The sequence below is a fragment of the Palaemon carinicauda genome, chromosome 8 (genome assembly GCF_036898095.1).
Source record: "Palaemon carinicauda isolate YSFRI2023 chromosome 8, ASM3689809v2, whole genome shotgun sequence".
NCBI lineage: Eukaryota > Metazoa > Arthropoda > Malacostraca > Decapoda > Palaemonidae > Palaemon > Palaemon carinicauda.
In genome coordinates this window covers 118,398,973-118,423,972 of record NC_090732.1, presented here as the reverse complement: position 1 = coordinate 118,423,972, position 25,000 = coordinate 118,398,973, and the positions used below count along the sequence as shown (strand labels likewise).

The window sequence follows — 25,000 nt, the reverse complement described above, 5'->3', positions numbered from 1 at the left end:
GAAAAGTGGCGCCGAAGGGAGAGATAACTGATTAAGTTTTCCAGAGGTATTCGGAACATCCTAATCGCAACTTGTTGCGAAAAGCCTCTCTGTAGGAGATGCTGGATAGTCTCCAGGCGTGAAGGCAAAGGGATCCTATGGCTTTGTGGAAGATGTTCACATGTGGTTGTCTGAGTAGGTCGTGTCGTGGAGGGAGTTCTCTCGGGACTTACATCAGCAGCTAAAGAAAGTCGGGGAACCATTCTGCATGATGCTACAGCAGAGCTATGAGGGTCATTGCTAGGTTTGTTGATGATCTTGCCTTGTTGAGCACCCTTCTCATCAGGCAGAACGGGGGGGAAAGGTGTAAATGTCAATGTTGTCCAACCGTTACTGAAATGCATCCTGCCATAGGGGGTAAACAGTAGAGCGGGAGCCTCTTGTTCAGGGACGTTGCGAACAGGTCCACTGTCTGCGGGAACTTCACAAAGTAAAGAATTTGTTGGCTACTGGATAATTCAAAGACCACTCAGAGGCCACTATCTGTGTCACTCTGCTCAGATGTCTGCAAGTATATTCTCCTTTTGTCTGGAATGAAGCGAGCTGATAGAGATACGGAGTTGTCTTCTGCCCATCTTAACATTTTCATTGCTCGATGGCAAAGGTGCTGCAAAAAGGTGCTGTTGCGTATGTTCTACAAAAGTCACTAACGCAGTATTGTCGCTCATCAACACCACAGAGTGACAAGTCAGGAACTGATGGAACTGCTGTAGGGTTAGGAAGGCTGCTTACATCTCTAGGAGATTCATGTGCTGGTACCTTTCGGACTCTGACCTGATCCCGGAGGCCATGTGGTGCAGAGATTCTCATCTGTCATCCACTATCTCAGGTCCGTCTATTGCTCGGATCCCATAGGGACCAGAGTATCCAGAAAATCCTCGTGCTGAACCACCTGGATTTTGGTAGCCAATGAAGAGATTGGATTGGCAAGAGTCCATTGCGGACTAGACAAACCAGAGTTAAACAGTGACCTATGAGATGTAACCACTACTGGCTGGGAGCATGTCTCATTGAAGGAAGGGACTTGCCATCTTCTTCCGCATTTGGATTCCACTGGTTGAGAAAAGACTTTCTGAAGCCTGGTGTCGATGATCATGCCTAGGAATACCCCTCTCCGGTAAGGAAGCAGGGATTGCTTCTTGAGATTTAGCAAAATCCTCAGAGCACAGCAAAATATGAGGAGTTTGTCTCTGTCTTGAAGGGAAACCACCAAAACTTATGTTCATTGTCAAGGCATAGCAGGCACTTTAAAGGCAATTTCTGTTCATGAAGATACTTCTTCACAGAAGGGCCGAAAACTTGGTTAACCCATTGCACAAAGAATTGCCTAGTGACCCAGGCCTTCGAGTTGGATCGCCAGAAAACATGAAGCTGATCCTTATCGACGTTGTGTGCTTTAAAGGCCCTAGGGTTCTCTGAATGGTAAACCAGTAAGGGCTTGACTTTAAAGTCCCCGCTAGCGTTGGCACATAGGGCAAGAGTCAACCGATCCTTCATTGGCTTATGCCCAGGCAATTTCTTCTCTTCGGCAGTGATGTAGGTTCGACTCGGCATCTTCTTCCAAAACAGCCCGGTTTCATCACAATTAAACACCTGCTGCTCTACGTAGCCTTCTTCCTGCACGATCTTTTTGAAGTTCTTGACAAAGTCCGCTGCAGCCTTTGTGTCCGCACTAGCAGCCTCTCCGTGGCGAACAACTGAATGAATCCCGGACCGTTTCTTAAATTTCTCGAACCAGCCACGAGATGCCTTGAAATCATCTGAGGAAGGCTCGGTTGAACTCTCCCCAGCATCACCCCCAGAGCTCTCCTCCTTCAAGTCCGTAAAGATGGCGTGCACCTTCTCGCAGATGATGGTCTCGGTGATGGTGTCGCCAACAATCTCTCTATCCTTAATCCACACTAGTGGAAGTCATTCCATCTCTTCTATGATAGGGGTACGGCGTTTGGAAATTGTGGTGATCCCCTTAGAAGGTTTCACTGCTTCAATAGCTTCCTTCTGTTTAAGGATTGTCGAGATCGTCGACATATTACGGCCATACTGTTTAGCAAGTTCACTCACGCGGACACCACGCTCATGTTTTTCAATAATTTCCTGCTTAATTTCTAAAGAAAGCATTTCCGTCTTCCTGTTCTCACCACTACCACTACCACTGGCAAAACTAAGCCTTTTAAGACCCATACTTTACGTAAATTACCGTTAAAGGATGCATGTAAAAAATGACGATTAAAACAGAGTTAATAGCAGAACGCACAGTGCACAACCGCAAGAAGCCGACGAAACCAGAGGACTGACCCAAGTCCCGCTAATTGAGCGTCCCTCCGAGGTCGATGTGCTGCCTTCTATCGGCGGAAATAAAAAACACTTCAGGCGTTTGAGTACCGACTACGCGTACGAGTATTGTTTACTTCGGGTGTCGAAAAAAACATTCGGGTGTAGAGCCGGAACGTGTTCGAATTGTACTTCGCGTGTCGGAAAATTCGGATACGACCGGTACGACGAAAATTGCTTACTTCGTGTGTCGAGATAAAATTCGGGTGTAGAGTCAAAAATTTGCTTGAATTTTCCTTCGGATGTTGGAAAATTCGGATGTAGAGGTTCCACTGTACAGTATATGAGTGTTGTCAAGGGAAAACTTTGACACCTCACTGAAATATACAAAGTGCAATTTAGTAAAACAGGTTGTTATTTATATTGAACGTCTGAGTTTTAAATAGGAAAAAACAATCAGACATACCCATTATTCCCTCGCAGAAACAATGAGGACATGGACAGTATAAAATTATTGCTTATACTAGGCTACACAAGGGAAGTGATAATTACCTGTAGAGGTTGAAGCCAGCTTTTAGAGGGACCCATGGTGCTGTACCCCAAAAGAGGGGAAGATGAAGGAAGGAAAGCCAGGCATTCTTCTCATTCATCCCAGTCTTAACCCCGGTAACCAATGCCCTCAACCAACTGCTACTTGTCCATCAAGGAGCATGAGGTATCTTAAACACTTGTTGAGCAGCCACCACAGGACCAATAGTAAGCATATCAAGCCTCCTGTGAGTCACGTCTTTGAGGTAACGGGCTGTGAATGTGGTTTGTCTTTTCCACACACCAGCTTGGAGGACCTGCAACACGGAAAAGTTACGTTTGAACATCAGGGAAGTACTGTACCAATTTCCATGACGTCATGGGCTCTAGGTCGACGAGCCTGAGGAGGATCTGAAGCCAAGGCTCTTTCGATCACTTGGCGAATCCAGGAGGAAACTTGTGTTCTTTGTGATCCTCCTCTTCACTCTCCCTGAACTATCAAACAGCGATATTAGTCTGGGGCCATGTTGCTGCAGTGCGTTAAGATAGTATCTCAAACTCCTCACTGGGCAAAGTAACAACTGATCTGGGTCGTTGATTACAGAACGAAGACTCACAATCTGGCCTTGCGCGCGAGAGCTCTCAGGTTGGAGAGAGAACTCACTGCTACGCTCACCTTAAGGTTCACGATAGCTTGTATTGTGTGAACGCAAACGATCAACACAACGAGAGTTTGAAAACTCTCTGTCATAAAAAGAATGACCCTGGTCACGAGAACCCGAAAGTTCAGCGTGAACTGTGTTGTATGAACCCGCAGGATCAACACAATGAGGAACCTTAGTGTTTCTCTGTCACAAGACCCCGGAGGGTCAACGTGACTAAGGGTACGAGAGACCAAAGGTTTCAAGCCGCAAGACCCCGAAGAGTCAGCGTAACAAGAAACCGAAGTTTCCCAGTCACGAAACACCCAAGTGTCAGCGTGACTAAAGTTAGGAGAGCCCTAGGGTTCAGCGTAACTCAGGTTACGAGACCCTGAAGGGTCAAAGTAATGAGGAACCGAGGTTCCTCTGTCCCGGACCCTAAAGGATCAGCGTGACAGACGGCACAAGAACCCGGAGGTTCAGTGTGGCAGACGGCACGAGAACCCGGAGGTTCAACGTTACCATCGTTACGAGAGCCCGAGGGTTCAACGTAACAGAAACCCGAAGGTTTCAAGCCGTGAGAGCCCGAAGGTTCAGCGCGACGGAGTCCCAAAGGACTCCTGCTGCCATGAGAACCCGCAGGATCAACATGACAAGAGCCCGAAGGCTCATGATCACGGCAACCCAAAGTAAGATCATCACGAGACCCCGAAGGGTCAACGTGAGGAGAACCAGCAGGTTCAAAAAGAGGAGTACGTCCGGGGTGGAGAGGGATTGCCCACCCCTCCACTCTACAAACCTCCGGAGAGGAACGTTCAACACACCCCGCCCGAGGGGGAGACTGATCGAGGTCTACAGATAATTCCTCCGCAGGGGAGGAGAGTTCACCCGAAGGAGAACTACGCTTATGACAAGGTTCTCGTTCTGCCCCTGGAGGAGAACCAAAAGTGTAAGGAGATTGCCGATGTAAAGAGGCAATCTTCTCTCGCAAACAAGAGATATGTTCCCCCAAAGAGGAAGCTTGCCTTGGAGAAAGCCCTGCCACCGCCCCTGATGGGTTAGCTGACTCCTCGGCGTCGGAACCAGACTCTCGGCCTGACCGACAGGCAACAGCGCCTGCGCCCACAAGAGGAGGATCAACCTCTGCAGAGGAAAGAGATTACCGGCTTCTCTCTTCTCCCCTTCAGAGGAGTTCGAGGAGAACTTCCTTCGAAGGGGGACCATTGACGCCCAGCGATGGCCACAAAGACACAAGGTCTGGAAAGGAACAGGCGCTCCCTGGGGGATGGGAAGGAGCCGACTCAATAGGGGAGCCGCCACCTTCACCTATCCCACAGGGTTGACCTGGAGTCACAAGCCCTGCGCTACTGCTCGGCCGTGCCCCAGAAGGGCCTGGTCGAGAATCAGCTTCGGGCAGAGATTTGGGCTTAGAGGAAGCAGAAGCCCGCAATTTCTTCGATTTCGAGGAAGACCCCGAAAGCGAAGATTCGCGCTTAGACTTCTTCTTCTTCTTATGCGCAAACCTCTCCCACTGGGAGGCAGGCCACTCTCTACACTCGGAACAGGTGTTGTCCCGCAAACACTCATGTCCCCGCCAAGCCGGGCATAAAGGGTGAGGGTCCGTCTCCAAGGACGATATGAAGGTACCGCAGCGACGGCCCTCAACACCTGGACATGTCCGCTTAGTGGGACAATAATCAAACATGCACCGATACACACAAAAGATAAAGGAATAGTAATAAAGTCGAGGCAGTTTGTTTTAACAGAAGAGAGAGACGGTACGTCTGCACTCTACCGAGCCAAAAGTAAAAGTGGTTACTCAACCGACAGGTGTGAGTGAGCGGGGTAGGCAGTCTACCCCAACCCCTCCCGCTAACTAGCAGATGGGGTAATTATCCCTCACTAAAATTGTAATACCCTATAAATAGCGAAGGTTTGTATCTGTGTCGGAACAAACTTAATTTAGGAATGAACTTGAGGAGTCCTATACATGTTATTTAGTTATAGAGATTATGCTTAAATATACATGTGTACATTAATTTATATGAACTACGATAATGCAGCTAACAATATACTTACTGTCGGTACTGAAAGTCCCTGGACGATTTATCAAGGCAGTTTGCATACTGGTTAAACTCTTCCAAGCAAGTCTTCTTTATTTTTCTGAAGAAATCAAGGGCACAAGCCGTCACTTCTTTTCCTTCTCCAAGACATTTACGGGGATCATTTTCTTCCTTTCTGCACAGCATGAATTCCTACAAACAAAATCAAAAGCATTCAAATGTGACATTTCAAAGTAATTTACACTTTTCCTAACCATATAGACCTAGGGCTCTTTATTGGGAATATAATTACAGCAAAGCTGAAACTAGCCAAAAGACTTTTTAGCGAGGTGTTACTAACCCCACCCCACTAATTAGTGGGGGAGGGGTAACCTGCTACCCCGATCACACACACACACACATACCTGTGTTCTATCATCACTTTTACTTGCAACCAGGCCTTACCAAGGGATAGGTGGTGGTGGGCCAATAGGTAAAAAGAACTAGAGTGTATGGTTTGGAAAAATACAGATTACTTTCAAATTTGTCATTTGTTCCGACATCAGAATACAAACCTTAAGCTCTTTATTAGGGAAGACTCACCCTTTAGGTGGGTGGAAGTCCAAACCAACTAGCTGGTTTTTTGACCCGAGGTTTTCCTGTGCCTGCTCAGCGTATAACAGAGAGAAACCCTGAAACTTCGCAACATTCCGTGCCGAGCACAATTAGTGGCCCGGGTAAGCTGTGCAACTGTGTGATACTAGGAGACATAGAGAATCTTTCAATCAACCACAGACGTTACACAATCTCACCTCGTCAGGGGGTATAAGGACACAACACATATACATATCTTATACTCTACCAGGTTAAACAAGGGAAATAGTTTTTACCTGCAGATAGCAGAGGCCAGCTTTGAATGCTGGTCCTCAAAAAAGGGGTAAATGAAAGAAAGTCAGTCACTCTTATCATTCATCCTAGCCTTAATCACAGGTAAATTCTGCCCTCCACCATCACCTACTTGTCCATCAAGGTGCCTGGGGTGTTTAAACCATTTACTGTGTAGCTACCACAGGGATCATTTATCTGGATCATTGGTTAAGCTACGAAGAATGCTACGAAGAATCCCATTCCGGAGGGGTTCGAATCTAGAATCTTGCTGCAAGATTTTTAGGTCTGGAGACACACCCAGGAATGAAGTCGAGTATTACATCTCCCCATCTCCTTGAATGGGAGAGTTAGTAGGAAAGATCATGGAGTTCAGAGACTCTCTTGGCTAAAGCCAACGCAAGCGGGAAAACCGTCATAAAGGTCAGATGAAGATCTGATGCTTGGCGTCCTGGATCGTAGAGGGGCACCCTTCCGGGACCGAAGGATGCAAACCACGCTCAAAGCTGGAGGAATAACTTCAGACTGAGGACAGGTAGGCAAGAAACTCTGTATGAGGAGAGATATTACCAATGAAGAGGAAATGATAACTCCTTAAGTCAAGCGGTAGTCTTTCACCATCGGAACCAAGAGGAGTTTTCCTCAATTGCTAGAAAGTGGCATCAAGGGAAGAGATACCCTATCCAAGACATCAACCACTAAAGGCAGTCCACTTAGCCTGGTAAACGGCAGCTGAAGATTTTCGGAGGTATACGGAACATTCTATTTGCATCACTGCGAAAAGCCTCTCCATGTAAGGAGACAGTGGATAGCCTACAGGTGTGAAGATGTTAGGATCCGATGGCTTAGTGAAAGATAATCACATGTGGTTGTCTAAATAAATCATGTCATGGAGGGAATTCTCTCGGGACTTCCGTCAGCAGCTGAAGAAGGTTCGGGAACCATTCTGCAAGATGTCATAGCAGAGCAGTGAGTGTTGTTGCTACATTGCAGAAGATCTTGCGTTGAACACCCTTCTCATCTGGCAGAATGGTGGGAAAGACATGACAAATTCGGAGATAATTTGTATTTTTCCTAACCATACAAACCTTAGCTATTTACAAAGGGTTTACTTTCGGCGTAGCTGAAATTGACGAGCCAATAGAATTTTAACGAGGGTTAACTACCCCCCCGCGCTAGTTAGCAGGGGGTAGGGGAGGGGTAGTTTGCTACCTCTCCCCCCTCACACACCGGTGAAATGTCTCACTTCACTTAGAGGTAGGACTTGTCTTGGGGGACAGGGCTGGCGGGCAAATATGTGTAAATAGCTAAGGTTTGTATGGTTAGGAAAAATACAAATTATCTACGAATTTGTCATTTGTTCCGTAACCGAAATACAAACCACGCTATTTACATAGGGTGACTTACCCCTTAGGAAGGGTGGAAAGTCCCCAGCTTTACTGGCTTTGGCTTTACCCGGGGACTCAGAATCTGAGTGAGCAGCACTTCGAGAAAAGGAGTTCCTGCGCCTCACAAGTTCCTTGCTCTGCAAGGAAGGTGTGGCCTACATAAGCTTGTGTGTGAAGGAATAAAGTGTGACTCGTCCTAGGAAGTTGACCTGGAGATCTTTAGATGGAAATCTAGGTTAGGACGTTCCCAATACCACCTCGTCAGGGTATGGGGGACGCGACATTATTAACTTAATACTAGGAACACAAGGGAGCATGGTTTACCTGCAGAGGTTGAGGTCAGCTATACAGAGACCAGGATGTTGCTTTCCCCAAGAGAGGGGGGGATGAAGAAAGAAGTAGGGGTCAGACATACTTTCATTCACGCAGACTGAGACCAGGTAACAATGCCCTCAACCTTCTGCTACTGCTACCTGTCCAATAAGGAGCGTGAGGTTAGACCAGCTGTTGTGCAGCCACCACAGGGCCAATAGAAAACGTATCGAGGCTCCTGTGTGTCACGTCCTGCAGGTAGTGGGCTGTGAAGGTCGTTTGACGCTTCCAGACCCCAGCTTGTAGTACCTGCATCACAGAGAAGTTTCTCTTAAAGGCCAGCGAAGTAGCAACACCCCTGATGTCATGTGTTCTGGGGTGACGTGACGGAGGAGGGTCAGGATTCAAGGCGTGATGGATAACCCTTCGAATCCAAGCCGAGATGGTGTTCTTGGTGACCCTCCTCTTAGTCCTCCCAGTGCTTACAAACAATGCTTGCACGCGGGGACGGACTGCAGCTGTTCTTTTCAAGTAAAGCCTCAGACTCCTCACTGGGCATAATAGCAGATGGTCTGGGTTACTTGTTAAAGAACGGAGACTCGTGACCCTGAAGGAGTCAAACCGTGGGTCCGGCACTCCAGGGTTCTGAGTCTTGGCAACAAACTCAGGGACGAACCTGAACGTTACCTCCCCCCATCCCCTTGAATGGGAGATGTCGTATGAGAGACCATGAAGCTCACCGATTCGTTTTGGCCGAGGCCAACGCGAGTAGGAGAGCCGTCTTCCAAGTCAGGTGGCGATCAGAGGCCTGGCGTAATGGTTCAAAAGGAGGTCTCTTAAGAGCCCTGAGGACTCGAACCACGTTCCATGGAGGTGGTCTCACTTCCGACTGAGGGCAGGTAAGCTCATAGCTGCGTATGAGTAAAGAGAGTTCTAGCAAGGAAGAAATGTCCACTCCTTTCAGCCTAAAAGCCAGGCTTAAGGCTGAGCGATAGCCTTTCACCGCCGAGACTGAAAGGCGCATTTCTTCCCGCAAATACACGAGGAACTCCGCTATTGCTGGAATAGTGGCATCGAGTGGAGAGATACCCCTCCCACGACACCAACCACAGAAGACACTCCACTTCGCCTGGTAGACTCCCGCAGAGGACTTTCGCAGGTGTCGCGACATTCTCTCCGCAACCTGCTGCGAAAAGCCTCTCTCCGTGAGGAGATGCTGGATAGTCTCCAGGCGTGAAGCCAAAGAGAGGCTACGGCTTTGTGGTAGATGTTGCAATGTGGTTGTCTGAGTAGCTCGTGTCGTGGGGGAAGTTCTCGCGGAGAGTGCACGTGCGCTACTGCGCGCGAACGCGCAGCTGGGCGCTCAGGGGAACCCTGACGCGCAAGGGATTTACCCACACCGTGGGAGACATCCCTTTGCCCCGAAGGGACTGGTGCCCGTCGGGTGATAGTATCAGAAGGCGCCTGCTGCGCAACTGCATCAAGGGGCGATGGGCGGCCGGAAGGGCTGGAAGGTCTGGCAGGCGTAGGAGATCGTGAGCGATCTGCAGAGAGGTCCAAGGACGTGGCTGCGACGGTCTGCTGCCAACAAGAAGAATCCTCTGCAGGGGAAGGTGACGGCGGAGACGACCCAAAGAGGCGCCACCTAATCCCCTTATAACGAGAAGGAAGGCCCCTACGTCGAAGGGGAGGTCGAGCCTTACGGCGCAGGCAACCTCGAGGAAGGGCATCAGGATCGTCAGTCCTCCGAAGAGGAGTCTCTGTCAGTGTGCTCCCCCGAGGAGGAGACACACCCGCAGGAGAGACCGTGGGACTCACCTTTCCCCTCGAAGGATGTTCAGAGGGGGAAGGAGAGCCTTCAGCAACATCCGCAACAGCAGCAGCAGAGGTTTGACCAGACCCGTCGGAAGCCTCTGCCATAACAGTGTCGACAATAGACATAGGGAGAACCTCTGGTATTACCGGCGACTGTTTGACAGCTGCCCCCAACTGGATCAAGTCAAACAAGGCTTCCTTGGAGGGCGTGCCCTTAAGCCCCAAGGAAGCCCAAAGCTGAAACAAATCATTATTAGAAACAGTCTGATCATATTCATCGAATTCAATAATGTCCTCCCCCGGAGGAGGAGGGGGAGCTGCCTCGCTATGGGAGGCAACGCCCTCTCCCGCACCCCGAGGTCGGGAAACACAACTAGGGCCTGCGCTACCACTCGACGGCCTCTCACGAGAGACCAATCGAGTGGGAGCGTCGGAGGAGGTGCGGGCGGCGGAAGAAGAGTCCTTAGAGCCTTCCTTCTTCAAGGCAGCCCTTGAAGGGGAACGGTCTCTCTTGGACTTCTTCTTACGCCGCCGGCCGAACTTCTCCCATTGGGAGGCAGACCACTCCCTACACTCACTGCAATTAAACTCCCTATCACACTGTTGGCCTCGGCACTGCGGACAAAGGGTGTGAGAATCCGTCTCGACCGTTGACATGAATGTTCCACAGGGGCGGCCGGAGAGTCCAGGGCATTTGCGCATGATAACGATGAAGGATGAGGCCAACTTCCAAAACACGCAAGCTGAAGAGAAAGAAAAAACAGATTAAGGCTGTCAATAACGAGGACGAAGAGACAAACACGTCTGTTCATCGTCCGAGCCAAAAGTGAAGTGGGACATTTCACCGGTGTGTGAGGGGGGAGGGGTAGCCAACTACCCCTCCCCTACACCCTGCTAACTAGCGCGGGGGTAGTTAACCCTCGTTAAAATTCTATTGGCTCGTCAATTTCAGCTACGCCGAAAGTAAACCCTATGTAAATAGCGTGGTTTGTATTTCGGTTACGGAACAAGTAAATGTTAATGTTGTCCAACTTTTGCTGAACGGCATCCTGCCATAGTGCCTGGGGATCCGGGACTGGTGAACAGTAGAGTGGAGTCTGTTGTTCAGGGGCGTCGTAAACAGGTCCACTGTTGGGGAACCCCACTAAGTCAGAACTTAGCTTGCTACTGGATGATTCAAAGACCACTCAAAGGTCACTATCTGCGACACTCAGAGTCATTCCTTTTCCTTTTATCCGGAATGGAGTGAGCTGATAGGGATACCAAGATGTCTTGTGTCCATCTCAGCATTCGGATTGCTAGATAGCAAGGGTGCAGCGAAAAGGTACCGCCTTTCTTGTTCTACTTAAGCCACTAAAATGGTGTTGTCATTTGTCAATATCACCGAGTGACCCGCCAGGAACTGCAGTTGAATTAGGAAGGCTGCTGTCATCCCTGGAAGATTTATGAGAGTAGCTTTCGGACTCTGACCGGAGCCTGAAGGCCGTGTGGTACAGCATGTGGGCAACATACCCCCCCCTTTCTTTTGATGCATCAATTTCGGGGAAGGACACACACTGAGTGTCTCTCTCTCTCTCTCTCTCTCTCTCTCTCTCTCTCTCTCTCTCTCTCTCTCTCTCTCTCTCTCTCTCTCTCTCTCCGAGTTTTCCCCAAATGAATTTCCCAAACAAAGGACAGGAATCCTGCCGAAAGATTCTCCCGAAGGGGAGACCGAACAGGTATTCGTCTTCAAGAAGAAGAGCATTGAGATCGTGAATGACCTAAGATCTCGTAATTGTGAGTGTTTAACTCATGACTGTGATCGTCTTCAAGAAGAGCATTGAGATTGTGATAATCTACGATCTCATGATCGTGAACATCTTCCAGAAGAAGCATCAAGATCGTGAGTAACCTTCAATCTTGTGGCGATCATTTAATCGTCAAGAATGACTCCCTGACGGGTGCCGGATCACATCATTCGACTGTCACGAACGACATCCTGACCAACCAGGAAGACATGGTGATGAGTCTCGCCCCGGCGATCGTTGAACAGAATGAATTCTTATCCCATCATTGAATTGTCGCAAACGACATCCTGACCAACCAGGACAACGATGTGATGATTCTCGCCCCTCCAATCGTTAAGAGAAAATAATCAGTCGTTCTGGTGATTGGCGAGCAGTCCATGGGTTAACGATCGTCCGTAGTCTCTGAGCCCTCAGGAGCAAATGTCATTTACGCAGACTGGAACGTTGCCTGTAGGGTGAGAGAGAGAAATTGCGGCTTGTGGGGTGACAACGAGATGATTCATTGTCAGTAGGAGGCTGGCGGAAGGGCGAACGGGAGGCAGACCTCGTAGACAGCTAAGACATCAGCCGCAGCTGCAGCAGTTGACTTCGCACTGCGATGCACTGTAAGCACTGAGGCGAAACAAAGAGAGAATTAAAAAATTCTTCCCCTTAGGTGAAAAAGAAAAAACCCAACCAATGGACAGGAGAGTTATCCCAAAGAGAAACTGTTAGTGAAGAGGTTTCCTGCCGATAAACTTGATGGGACGAACGATGTCACCCAACCTATGGACGGGAGAGGTTGCCTCCAAGAAGTGCTTGTCAGCGAAGAGGTTTCCTTCCGATAAACTCGCAGGCACAAACAACGTCAACATCTGGAAACTGCAACATTACTCTGTAATGGGTTGTCAGAGAAAAACAGTCACACCTGTAAGCGAAAAAGGATGAGCGTAAAGCAAGAGTCTAAATGACTTAAGCCTTGATTGGAGAGAGTTCCGGAGATGTCCACACTCTCCCAGCGAAAACCAAAAAGTGACGTGGTTCATTGAACCATGAAAAGATATAGGTGGCTGGGTAATCCCCGGCCACCTCCTACCTACCCACTATAAGAGGTTAGGTAGGGTTGCCACCTCGCACTTTACATCTAATGGCTGCCTTCCAGCTTCACCGGAAGTATATCCACAATAAATAACATAACATTTGTTAGAATGGGAACAATTAATTAGAAGAAAAAAATTCGGGAGAACAACCTAACCCTCATGCGGGAAGGATGTTCCACATGGAGGATCAGCCGCTGCTTACGGCACTGAGGGGGAGTAGCGATGTCGGCGAGAAGGGGGAAACCGGTCTCCCTCTGAGGAACTCAAAGAGGACCCTAAGGGAAGTACGGCATCATAGGGAGAGAGACCAAAGAGAAAGGGTAAATTTCTATAAAAAAAACAATATGATTTTTTGCATTAAAAGAAGAGAAAACTATGTAATTATATTTGTTTTGAATGTTTATGATGGTTTAAACTGGTGGCAAATGACCGTTTTTGAGCTATTGGTCTCCAAACTGCAGCCCCCAAAACACTACTATTTCACACAAAAACACCTATTATTTGGAAAACACAACAAAGAGGGCATGTTTAGGTGCCCCCCGCCCCCCCCCCACCCCCACCAGGAAATGGCGTTTTGAACGTTTATGGAGGTTTACGGCAAATGATCGTTTTTGAGCTATTGGATTCCAAACTCCAGCCCCCCAAAAAAGTAATATTTCACACAAAAACACCTTTTATAAAAAAAAAAACACAAGAAAAGAGGCATGTTTACGCCCTTCCCCGCTAAAAAATGGCGTTTTGAACTTTTATTATGGTTACAACCCGTGGGAAATGACCGTTTTCAAGCTGTAGGACTCCAGACTCCAACAACCCAAATAACCACTGTCGCACAAAAACGCCTATTATTTTGAAAACAAGAAAAAGGGCATGTTTACCCCCCTCCCCCCGCCAGGAAATGGCGTATTCATAGCTGTTCGCCGCTATAGGATTCAATTCTTCAACCACCCCACATAACACTAAGTTCACAGAAAAACCCATTACAATATAAAAAAAAAACACAAGCCTTTGTATTTTGTTGGGACAGGCGTGGGACCGCCATAGATTAGAGTAAAAAATATAAAAAATATGCTCTTTTTTCAAGGGAATGATCACAGAATGAAATAGTATTGAATTCACAACTTTTGTAAATGCTTGTCCCAACACACTACATACTAGGACAGGGTCGCAATCGTCAGAAAATAGGAGTAAAAATCGTCACCAATGGAATTTTTCATGGGAAGTTTAACAATGAAATAATGAATTCTTTAATTTTGTAAATGCTTGTCCCAACAAACTACATACTTGGACAGGGTTGCGATCGTCAGAAAATACAGTGAAAAACGTCACCAATCGACTTTTTCACAGGAATTTTAACATACTGTACATTGAAATGAAAAATTCGTAGATAATTTGTATTTTTCCTACCTATACAAACTTTAGCTATCTAATAAGGGGTATTACTTTCAGCGTACCTGAAATGACGAGCCATTGATTTTTAATGAGGGTTAACTACCTACACCACTAGTTAGCGGGGGTGGAGAGGGTAGCTTGCTACCACTCTCCCTCACACCACTGTCATTGAGCTCACTTTGCTTGGAGGTAGGACTTTAAGGGGGATAGGGCTGGTGGGCAAGTTTGGTTAAATAGCTAAAGTTTGTATAGTTGAGAAAAATACAAATTATCTACAAATTTGTCATTTGTTCCGTAACTGGAATATAAACCACGCTATTTAATAGGGGTGACTCACCCATTAGGAAGGGTGGACGTACCAGCCAATCTGTTTTCTTGGCTTTACCCCGGTGGCTCCTTATCTGAGTGTTAGCACTCAAAAATAAGGAGCCCCTGCACCTCGCTAAAACCTTGCGTTGCAGCCTACACAAGCTGTGTGTGAAGGTATGTACAGTAGAAGTGTGACTCGTCCTAGAAAGTTGTTCCGAAGTTCTTTCATGGAAAACTCTGCACTAGGACTTTCCCAATACCACCTCGTCAAGGTATGGGGACACAACAGTATTAATCTTAATACTAAGTACCCAGGGAGCATGGATTACCTGCAGTTGTTTGAGGTAAGCTAAGCAGAGAACACAGGATACTGCTTTCCCCAAGAGAGGGGATGATGAAAAAAAGAATAAGGGCCAGTCAAACCTTTTCATCCATGCAGACTAAAACTGAGTAACAATGCCCTCAATCTTCTGCTACTTGTCCAATAAGGAGCTTGAGGTTTTAAACTATCTGTTGTGCAGCAACAACAGGACCGATAGAAAACGTATCGAGTGTCCTGTGGGTCATGTCTTGCAGGTAGTGGGATGTGAACGTGTTTTGACGTTTCCACACCCCAGCTTGAAGAACCTGCGTCACTGAATAATTTCTTAAGAAGGGCAGGGACGTAGCTATGCCCCTGACATCTGGGCAACGTGACGGAGGAGGGTTTGGATTCATTGCAAGGTCAATGACCCTGCAAATCCATGCTGAGATGGTGTTCTTGGTGACCCTCCTCTTAGTCCTTCCTGAGCTGACGAATAGTGCTGGCACACGAGGACGGGCTGCGGCTGTTCTCTTGAGGTACAGCCTCAAACTCCTTACTGGGCATAGTAAGAGATGATCTGGGTCATCTGTTACAGTACGGAGACTAGAAATCCGGAAGGAATTGAATCGAGAATCCGCTACTCGCGGGTTCTGAGTCTTAGCAATAAACTCAGGGACAAAGCTGAACGTTACCTATCCCCATCCCCTTGAATGGGCAATGTCAAATGAGACCTTTAAATTCGCTGACTCTCTTGGCCGAGGCCAAAGCTAGCAGGAACACCGTCTTCCAAGTCAGGTGGCGATCTGATGCCTGGCGTAATGCTTCTTAGGGAGGTCTCTTAAGAGACCTGAGAACTCTAACCATATTCCATGGGGGAGGTCTCACTTCCGACTGGGGGCAGGTAAGTTCATCACTCCATATGAGTAGAGAAAGTTCTAGTGATGAATAAATGTTCATTCCTTTCAGTCTGAAGGCGAGGCTTAAGGTTGAGCAATAGCCTTTCACTGCCGAGACTGATAGGCGCATTTCTTCACGCAAATACACAAGGAACTCCGCTATTGCTGGAATAGTGGCATCGAATGGAGAGATACCCCTTCCACGACACCACCCACAAAAGACTTTCCACTTTGCCTGGTAGACTGCTGCTGATGATTTTCGCAGATGTCCAGACATCCTAATCACAACTTGTGGCGAAAATCCTCTCTCAGAGAGGAGATGCTGGATAGTCTCCAGGCATGAAGTCGTAGTGAAGCTACAGCTTTGTGGAAGATGTTGGCATGTGGTTGTTTGAGTAGATTGAGTCGTGGAGGGAGTTCTCTTGAAGGCTCCGTTAGGAGTTGCAGAAGGTCCGGGAACCATTCTGAGTTATGCCATAGCGGAGCTATGAGGGTCATTGAAAGATTGACCAATGTTCTGGTCTTGTTGAGTACCCTCCTCATCAGACAGATGGGCACGCCTCGCTCCTATCTCCAGAAGGGCGCTGCGAGTCCAGAGGTACCTGTGAGCGCCTGTGCACTAACCTAGGAGCCTCTTGGACTGCGCGCGACGTGGCAGGAACCGGAGAACGCTGGGGCGCAGGTGGGCGCGCCAGATCAGGATCTGCTGGCGGGCGCCGGGGCGCAGAAGGATGTGGGCGCGCAGGGGAACCCTGGCGCGTAACAGGAACAGGGGCGCGCAGGGGAACCCTGGCACGTAACAGGAACAGGGGCGCGCAGGTGAGCGCTGTGACGCTAAGACTGGAACGGCAGCAGGAGTAGCATGAGGGCGCGCAAGTTTAACCTGGCGCTTAAGGGCAAGAGGCGCAGATTTGCGCTCGTCCCTTATGCCCCAAAGGGACCGGTGCCTGCGCAATGGCAGGTTCAGGTGGCGTGTAAAGCGCATCAGCATCCTCGAAGGGTGACGGCAGGTCAGCAGGTCTGGAGGGAGACTGGTCACAGGGTCCCGAAGGACGACCTTCCTACGAAGGGGATCGCGAACGATCCCCGGAGAGGTTTAAGTTGGTAGCTGGCAGGATCGGCTAACGGCGAGTCGTCTCCTCCGCAGAGGACTGTGGGGACGACGAGCCGAAGAGGCGCCTCCTAACTCCCTTGTGAGGGGAAGGAAGACCTCTACGGCGATGGGGAGGACGCGCCTTCTGCCTTATACGCCCACGAGGGGCCGTGGGGTCAGCGAGCTGACCATCATAGGGCCTCCGAAGAGGAATCTCTGTGAGTGAACTCCCCCACGGGGGAGAATCACCGGCAGGAGAGACCGTAGGACTTAGTTCCTCCCTCGAAAGATGTTCAGAGGGGGAAACTAAGCCTTCAGCTACCTCAGCAACAGGAACGGGGGTTTGACTAGACCCACGAGATGCCTCCGTCACAACAACGTCAACAACAGGCAGAGGATCTATCCCTGCTGTAGTTGGTGATTGTTTGACAGCTGCACCAAGCTTGATCATGTCAAACAGGGCTTCCCTGGAGGGCGAACCCTGCAGCTCCAAGGAAGCCCAAAGCTGCAACAAATCAATGTTATTAACAGATAAATCAATGTTCATATCCTTCTCCGGGGGAGGAGGGGCAGCTGCCTCGCTATGGGAGGCAACTACCTCTCCCGTACCCCGGGATCGGTCAACAGTAATACGGTCTACGCTACCACTCGCCGGCCTTCGGAAGAGAACGCTCAAGGGGGAGCTTCGGAGGAGGAAAGGGCTATAGAAGAAGTCTTGGAATTTTCTCTCTTCAAAGAAGCCTCTGAAGGAGAAAGATCCCTTTTAAACTTTTTCTTCCGGCACCGGGCAAACCTCTCCCACTGGGAGGTAGACCAATCCCTACATTCGATACATACATTACCGCTATCACACCGTTGGCCCCTACAATGAGGACACAAGGTGTGGGGATCGGTGTCGACCGCCGACATAAAACTCCCACAAGGGCGGCCAGGAAGTCCAGGGCACATACGCATAATCAGTAGAGGCCAACTTCAAACACACTGTGAGGAAGAAAAAGCAAAAACAGATTAATGGCAGTCAAAGCGAGGGAGAGAGCAGACAGGTCTGTTCTCCGCCCGAGCCAAAAGTAAAGAGAAGCACTCACTGGTGTGTGTGAGGGGGGGGGGGGGGTAGCAAGCTACCCCTCCCTACCCCCCGCTAACTAGCAGTGGGGTAGCAAACCCTCGTTAAAATTCTAATGGATCGTCATTCAGCTACGCCGAAGTAATTACCCCATGTAAATAGCGTGGTTTGTATTTCAGTTACGGAACAAATTTAAATTAAAGAAATTAATGACTTTTATGACGCGAACGACAAAACTTGTGGGTCACTGGGGTGTTGAGACTGTGACGTCTTAACCTCTATGAACGGCACTTGGGACAACGTAAACGTTGGGGTATTACAATATGTGATTTAAGGAAATTATCAACATTGGTTGACGTATCAAATAATTCCCCATGAAATTTAGCAAATACTTTGAGGTATGGAATACTGCAGCCTTTACAAGTTTCTATAAGTTCCATCGCAAAATACGAAAAAACTCACTTGAAATAACAAAGACCTGACTAGAACAAAGGTTTCCACAGAAAAGGATTTGTTGGAAGGGGTATGAAGAGACCACTTGAAGAGATAAGGGAAGGGGGTAGGGAAATATAAACCCGCCACCCCCTGTGCAAACTTTCCATACGTATGGGTTCGTGATTGGTTAACGGAAAAACAACGGAGTCTAGAGAGTAAACATGAATGAACTAGAATGGGAAACTTGTCCAGAGCAAGTATTTATGTGAAATCGGGGCGTGACAAGGTAATAACAAAATATATAAAAGTAATAAAGCAAGATAAAATGGAGTGTATGATAAATATTATTTAATGGAATTATAAAATGAGGTGATTTTATAAGGTATGCGATAATAAAACGACTAATACTGGGGTCAAACTTAATATGTATACGAGGGTATTACATAAAAGGAATGGTATAGTTGTACTGGATCAAGTCATATACTTGAATAAAGCGGGTGAAGTGAATAGTTAAATTTGGTGGGTAGAGAAGAAGAAATCCTATTGGTGGAGGAGGAGTCTATGTGCAGGGGGGAGGAGTTTATGCGCAGAAGGTCGAAAGCTGCTATGTAAAAATGTACGAACGAGAGCAACTACAACCGACCAGTAGAATGACAAAATATAAATGAAAAACACTCCTAATGTTAGCAGGTTACGCTAACATTGCTAATGTTAGATTGTGCAGTTCAATATTACCGTATTTTTTCATCGGTTTATTATACATACAGGAAGGTAATGTATAGAGAAGAAAAGGCTTATTTTACCATTATATACCGTTTCCCCAGTAAGTTTTTCCCACCCAAAACCCCAAGTTCCCACTGGGGGTCCCAAATTATCGTTGGATATAGATACATAAATATCTGAAACTATTTATTTGTGACGGGAACGAGTGTCATTTTCGAAGAGAGAGTTTTTTCTATAGAAAAAATTAGTTTTTTCCCTAGGTTACATTGCCCTGTAATACAGTACAATAATACTCTAAGGAAGTTAAGAGATATTAATACATACAGGTGGCCTCTATCATACATACACCCCAATAGTGGTTTCAAGCAGTAGTTTGTGGATTAAAATAGTTTAAGTGCAAAGATCTAATCAATTGCGCTAGTTTTAACGTCTTAACTACACGGCCAGTAAATAATTCTTGTAACTTGAATTACACCTTATAAAAATATGAAATTAAATACTTAACCGTAGGCCTACCAGATAACTTTTTGGACTACCGGTAAGGCTATAAGAGCAATCGTGATATAGGATTGCCTATTTCCACTTACATTGTTTTGGTTTTCACAGTGTTTTCCCAGGTGGAAAGCTCCAGCTTTCAAATATGCTGTACTAATATTTACTTCCTGAACTGAAAGTTCCTCTTCCGTGGGAAAGTTGAAATCCTTCGTATACATCCTGAATATCCTAGAGAACAGCTGATGATTGCATACAAACTCCAACCAACACAGAACCGGAGGACCTTTAGTCAGTGTTGCCAGATCGGTTACTCTAATAAGCCCCAAAACTCATGATGAAAAATTCCCAAAACAACCCAAAAATCCCCATTTCCGCAAATATATTTCCTTTCGATCCTTTAGGCTTTACTAATATAGAAATTACTCACTTTACTTCATATGAGAGTAAGCAAACTAATTGCAGCAATATAAATATTTACTCGCCTTTGTTTCGTCTTCATAGAAATTTGTACAAAATATCCCCATCACACACCCAAAATCCCAAAATCTTGAGATAAACCCCTTTATCTGGCAGTACTGCCTTTACCGTTCCAAGGGATTTACAAGCCGGTGATTCTGATCGCTAGCAACAAATAGGATATTGGAACTGTTTTTAACTATTTTAATTAGAATAGAGTAACATGTCTTGGCAATCGCTAAAACTTACTGCTATTTGAATATAATAACACCATCATTGGTTCTCGTGTGCATAATATTATCATATTTTATAGAATTAGAAACAATTTATATTCATTATAGCTAAATCTCACTAAGAAACCATCCTTATGCTCTAATTATCATGATTGGTGCTTAAAAAAAATACATATTATTATTATTATTATTATTATTATTATTATTATTGTTATTATTATTATTATTATTATTATTATTATTATTATTATTATTATTATTATTATTATTATTATTGCTAAGCTACAACCATAGTTGGAAAAGCAGGATGCTATAAGCCCAGGGGCCCCAATAGGGACAATAGCCCCGTGAGGAAAGGAAATGAGGAAAAATAAATTCTTTTCAGAACAATGACATTTAAATAAATATTTCCTATATAAACTATAAAAAACTTTAACAAAACAAGAGAAAGATAACTTAGAATAGTGTCCCCGAGTGTACCCTTAAGCAAGAGAACTCTAATCCAAGACAGTGAAAGGCCATGATACAGAGGCTATGGCACTACCAAAGACCAGAGAACAATGGTTTGATTTTGTAGTGTCCTTCTCCTAGAAGAGCTGCTTACCGTAGCTAAAGAATCTCTTCTACCCTTAGCAAGAGGAAAATGACCATTGAACAATCACAGTGTAGTAACCCCTTGGGTGAAGAAGAATTGTTTGGTAATCTCAGTATTGTCAGGTGTATGCGGACAGAGGAGAATATGTAAAGAATAAGCCAGACTATTCGATGTGTGTGTAGGCAATGGGAAAATGAATCGTAACCAGAGAGAAGGATCCAATGTAGTACTGTCTGGACAGTCAAAGGACCCCATAACTCTCTCAGCTATCTTGCTTCAGTGACTGAAGCATACTTTCTATAATTAAGTAAAAATATATTTTATGTGTTAGAAGCTCTGTTGTTTTCACGACTGTCTTCGTTATGTATCTGTAAACCTTTAAAATACCAAGCGGTGAAATAGTTTAAAAACACATGTTAGCTGTTTAATTGTCCATCAGCCAGAGATGGTCACTGGCACCGAACAGGAAGGTAAATATTATGATCCTATCGGTTATTTTTTGAAAGCTGTATATATATAGATAAGGAAAATGCACGATAGCAGTGTAAGAATGGTGGCTTTTTGTAAAATATTGGTGTTTCATACATGAAGTCGATATCTTTACTCCGTTTTAGCTACAGTGACCTTTAAGTGGTTTTCTATTAATATCTTCAGGCAAGTAGAGTCTTATTCAGAAGCCAAGATATAGGTATTTAAGAAATATGTTCTTATGCGGTGAAAAAAAAAAAAACTCAGTAGGCTACTAGGAAAACTAACCAGCGGTACTTACCCCTATCCATTTACTATTTGTGCTTTTTGTGAGAAAAAAAATATCAGACGACAATATTTTGGTTTAATTACTTAGCCTTTTGACCTCTCTAAATGATGCATATCTTATATAAAGAATTTATCCATGTTCTAGTATAAACTGTGTAAAAATGATGGAAAGCCGTTTAAATTGCGTTCAACAGGAAAATGGCAGAGGGAGACTGTTGATAGCGGGTAAATAACCAGTGCCAGAGCCCCCAGTCTCATTCGTTGCCCAAGGGAAACACCCATATTAAACTAGATAAACCCTAAAGATTATTCTTCTTGAGAAGTACTACTAAAAGCAGCCATAGTTAGAACCATGCTCCCATTCTTGGCCAAAGATACTCCACAGGGACGGGTGCCATAAGTACTATCACAGACAATGTAGAATAAGATTCACATTAAAAAGCCATGCAAGACAAAGACAACGCAAACAAAGAAAAGGGGGAAGAGGTATCGTCAGAACAACTTGCAAAACAAAACACATCCTCTTCCAGAGTATATGAACGAAAGTGCATATTCTGTTTAAAAAAGTTAAGTATATGAAGAAAGAAAGAACAAGATAACCTCTTGTTCAATGTCCAGTACTGATAGCTGACAAAACCTTTGTGAAATTCCTCAACAATGGAATGACATCAAAATCATTATCTGTTACCTCCAGAGATATAGCCTAGTAGCTGTTGAAGGCCATTACCACAGATAATACTCCAGGGGTAGGCCTACACAAGAGAGAAAGTACTACAGAGTTTAGCGTTTGATTCTGATGAAAATGGAATTTACCAGACAACTAGTTGAGAGGGCAAGGTATGCGTATAAAGATTTTTATGACTTTATGGGAACTGATCTGATTACTCAGAGTATTACGGATGAAATATCTCACCTCCATGCTTAGTGAATATATTTTGCATCACGGTACTGCTGAATTCTATGACACTCAACATTTTCCAAGATGATACTGGTAAACTCCTGGTTATCCAGGAATCCTTGTCAATCTATGATCTTACCAGAGAAAATGTCAAACTTTATCAGGAACAGATGATGGGTGATTTTGCTTGTATAGATAGTGCAGCTTTTTTCTCTTAAACATATGATAAGGAATCAACCGCGTGAAAATTCCTGGCTGCATGCACCAGCAGCAATATTCTTTGTTGCAGTTCAAATTCCCATCTTGCATAGTAGATTCCTGATCTGCCTATTGAATGGTGAGCCAGAACCGAACCAGGTCTCAGAAAGGATTCAATGGCTTTGAATTTTTTTGCCCAGGACCTTGTATATACACTAACATGTGAGATGCAAAAACCTTCAAAACATATCTTGTTAGCAACTGCTGCAAAAAGCTTAACAGGTAATGTTGAATTGATGCAGGTACTAAATCGGCCTGGTGTGTTTTATCTTATAACACAATAGAAGAAAATGAAAATGAACCTTTTCTTTTGAAATTGGCAACTAAATTCAGGAAAAATGCTACTGTTCCCAAAAATATCTTCTCACATAGCATTACTACTATGGCATGGGATAACATTGATCTTGTAGAGGGAACCCTAGGCTGCCAAGGGACTAGTCATCGTGTGAATGAGATTATTGTGCATCCATTGGTTTATGGACCGCACCCCAATCTTATTTAACCTTCTGCTTTGGTAAAACACAAACAGAGGAGCATCTTCATTGAGGGTTTACACTTGCCTACTTATAACACTAGTGAAAAGGTGGGTAATGACATTCTGCCAACTCGCCATAATGATTACAATACCATACAGTTCTCCAGCCTCATCTTCAATCCTTGAATTGCTAGGTAGTAAGCAGTAGGTTGGCCAAGGCACCAGCCACCAGTTGAGATAGTACTGCTAGAGAGTTATGGGGTCTTTTGACTGACCAGACAGTACTACATTGGGTACTTCTCTCATGTTACGGTTCATTTTTCCTTTGCCTACATATACACTGAATAGTCTGGCCTATTCTTTACATTTTCTCTAATGTTTGCATACACCTGACAACACTGAGATTACCAAACAATTCTTCTTTTCTCAAGGGGTTAACTTTTGCACTGCAATTGTTCAGTGACCACTTTCCTCTTGGTATGGGTAGAAGAGACTCTTTAGCTATGTTAAGCAGGTTTTCTAGGAGAAGGATACTCCAAAATCAAACCACTGTTCTCTAGTCTTGGGTAGTGCTATTGCCTCTGTACCATGGTCTTCTACTGTCTTGGATTAGAGTTCTCTTGCTTGATGGCACACTCTGACTCGCTATTCTGTCTACTCCTCCTCCTCTTCTTATGTTAAAGTTTTTATAGCTTATATAGGAAATATTTATTCTAACGTTACTTTTCTTAAAGTATTTTATTTTTCCTTGTTTCCTTTCCTAATGGGGCTATTTTCCCTGTTGGAGACCCTGGGCTAATAGCATCCTGCTTTTCCAACTAGGGTTGTAGCTTAGCAAGTAATAATAATAATAATAATAATAATAATAATAATAATAATAATAATAATAATAATAATAATAATAATAATAATAATAATAATAATAATAATAATAATAACACGGTTCCTCAAGGGCACATGCATTGCGAATGGACTAAAGAGAACAGTCATGTGTAAACGCCGAGGAAGAAAGTGAAGTAGACTTATTGAGCGAATATGAAATTGATGAACCAGCTTATTGAATCATTCACACAACCTTAAAATTGGTCACATACTTCTCATATTCAAGCACAATGTTGTCTGAGAGATTTTCTCAGAGCACTGAGTTACTACTCTTTATGTTAATTTCTACTTAACCAATGGCTTCCGGTATGTTTTCGTATTTTCTTGCATTTGAAACATTACCCTTAAGCCATATATATATATATATATATATATATATATATATATATATATATATATATATATATATATATATATATATATATATATATATATTATATATATAATATATATATATATATATATATATATATATATATATATATATATATATATATATATATATATGTATATATATATATATATGCTAAGTTTAGCTAAACACATATATTGGTTTTAATTCCGTGTAGTCACCATGTATGGTGTGTTCTTCATTGCTGTTGTAAAGCTTTGTACAGAAAGAGCTTCATGTAGAATTTACAGATAACTTATGATAAACAAGAAACAAAGAGAGACAAAATTGTAGTGAACATGCTATTTCTTTACCAACAGATATATATATATATATATATATATATATATATATATATATATATATATATATATATATATATATATATATATATATATATATATATATATATATATATATATATATATATATATATATATATAAATGCCATTCGTGGGTGATAATTACATTAATTAAAATCACGTGTGCTTGTGATATATGTTCATATATATATATATATATATATATATATATATATATATATATATATATATATATATAT

General features: G+C 44.7%; 1 protein-coding gene across 1 annotated transcript in view; it reads right to left on the bottom strand.

The window, feature by feature from the left end:
• ND-19 (NADH dehydrogenase [ubiquinone] 1 alpha subcomplex subunit 8) overlaps positions 1-19,794 on the bottom strand; it is a 108,713-nt gene extending 88,919 nt beyond the window's left edge. The window contains exons 1-2 of the mRNA XM_068377831.1: positions 19,587-19,794; positions 5,559-5,734 (exon numbers count right to left, since the gene is read on the bottom strand). Of these exons, the coding sequence (XP_068233932.1) occupies positions 5,559-5,734; positions 19,587-19,712 (302 nt within the window). The 5' untranslated portion in view covers positions 19,713-19,794. The remainder of the gene's footprint in view (positions 1-5,558; positions 5,735-19,586) is intronic.
• Positions 19,795-25,000: the final 5,206 nt, after the last annotated feature.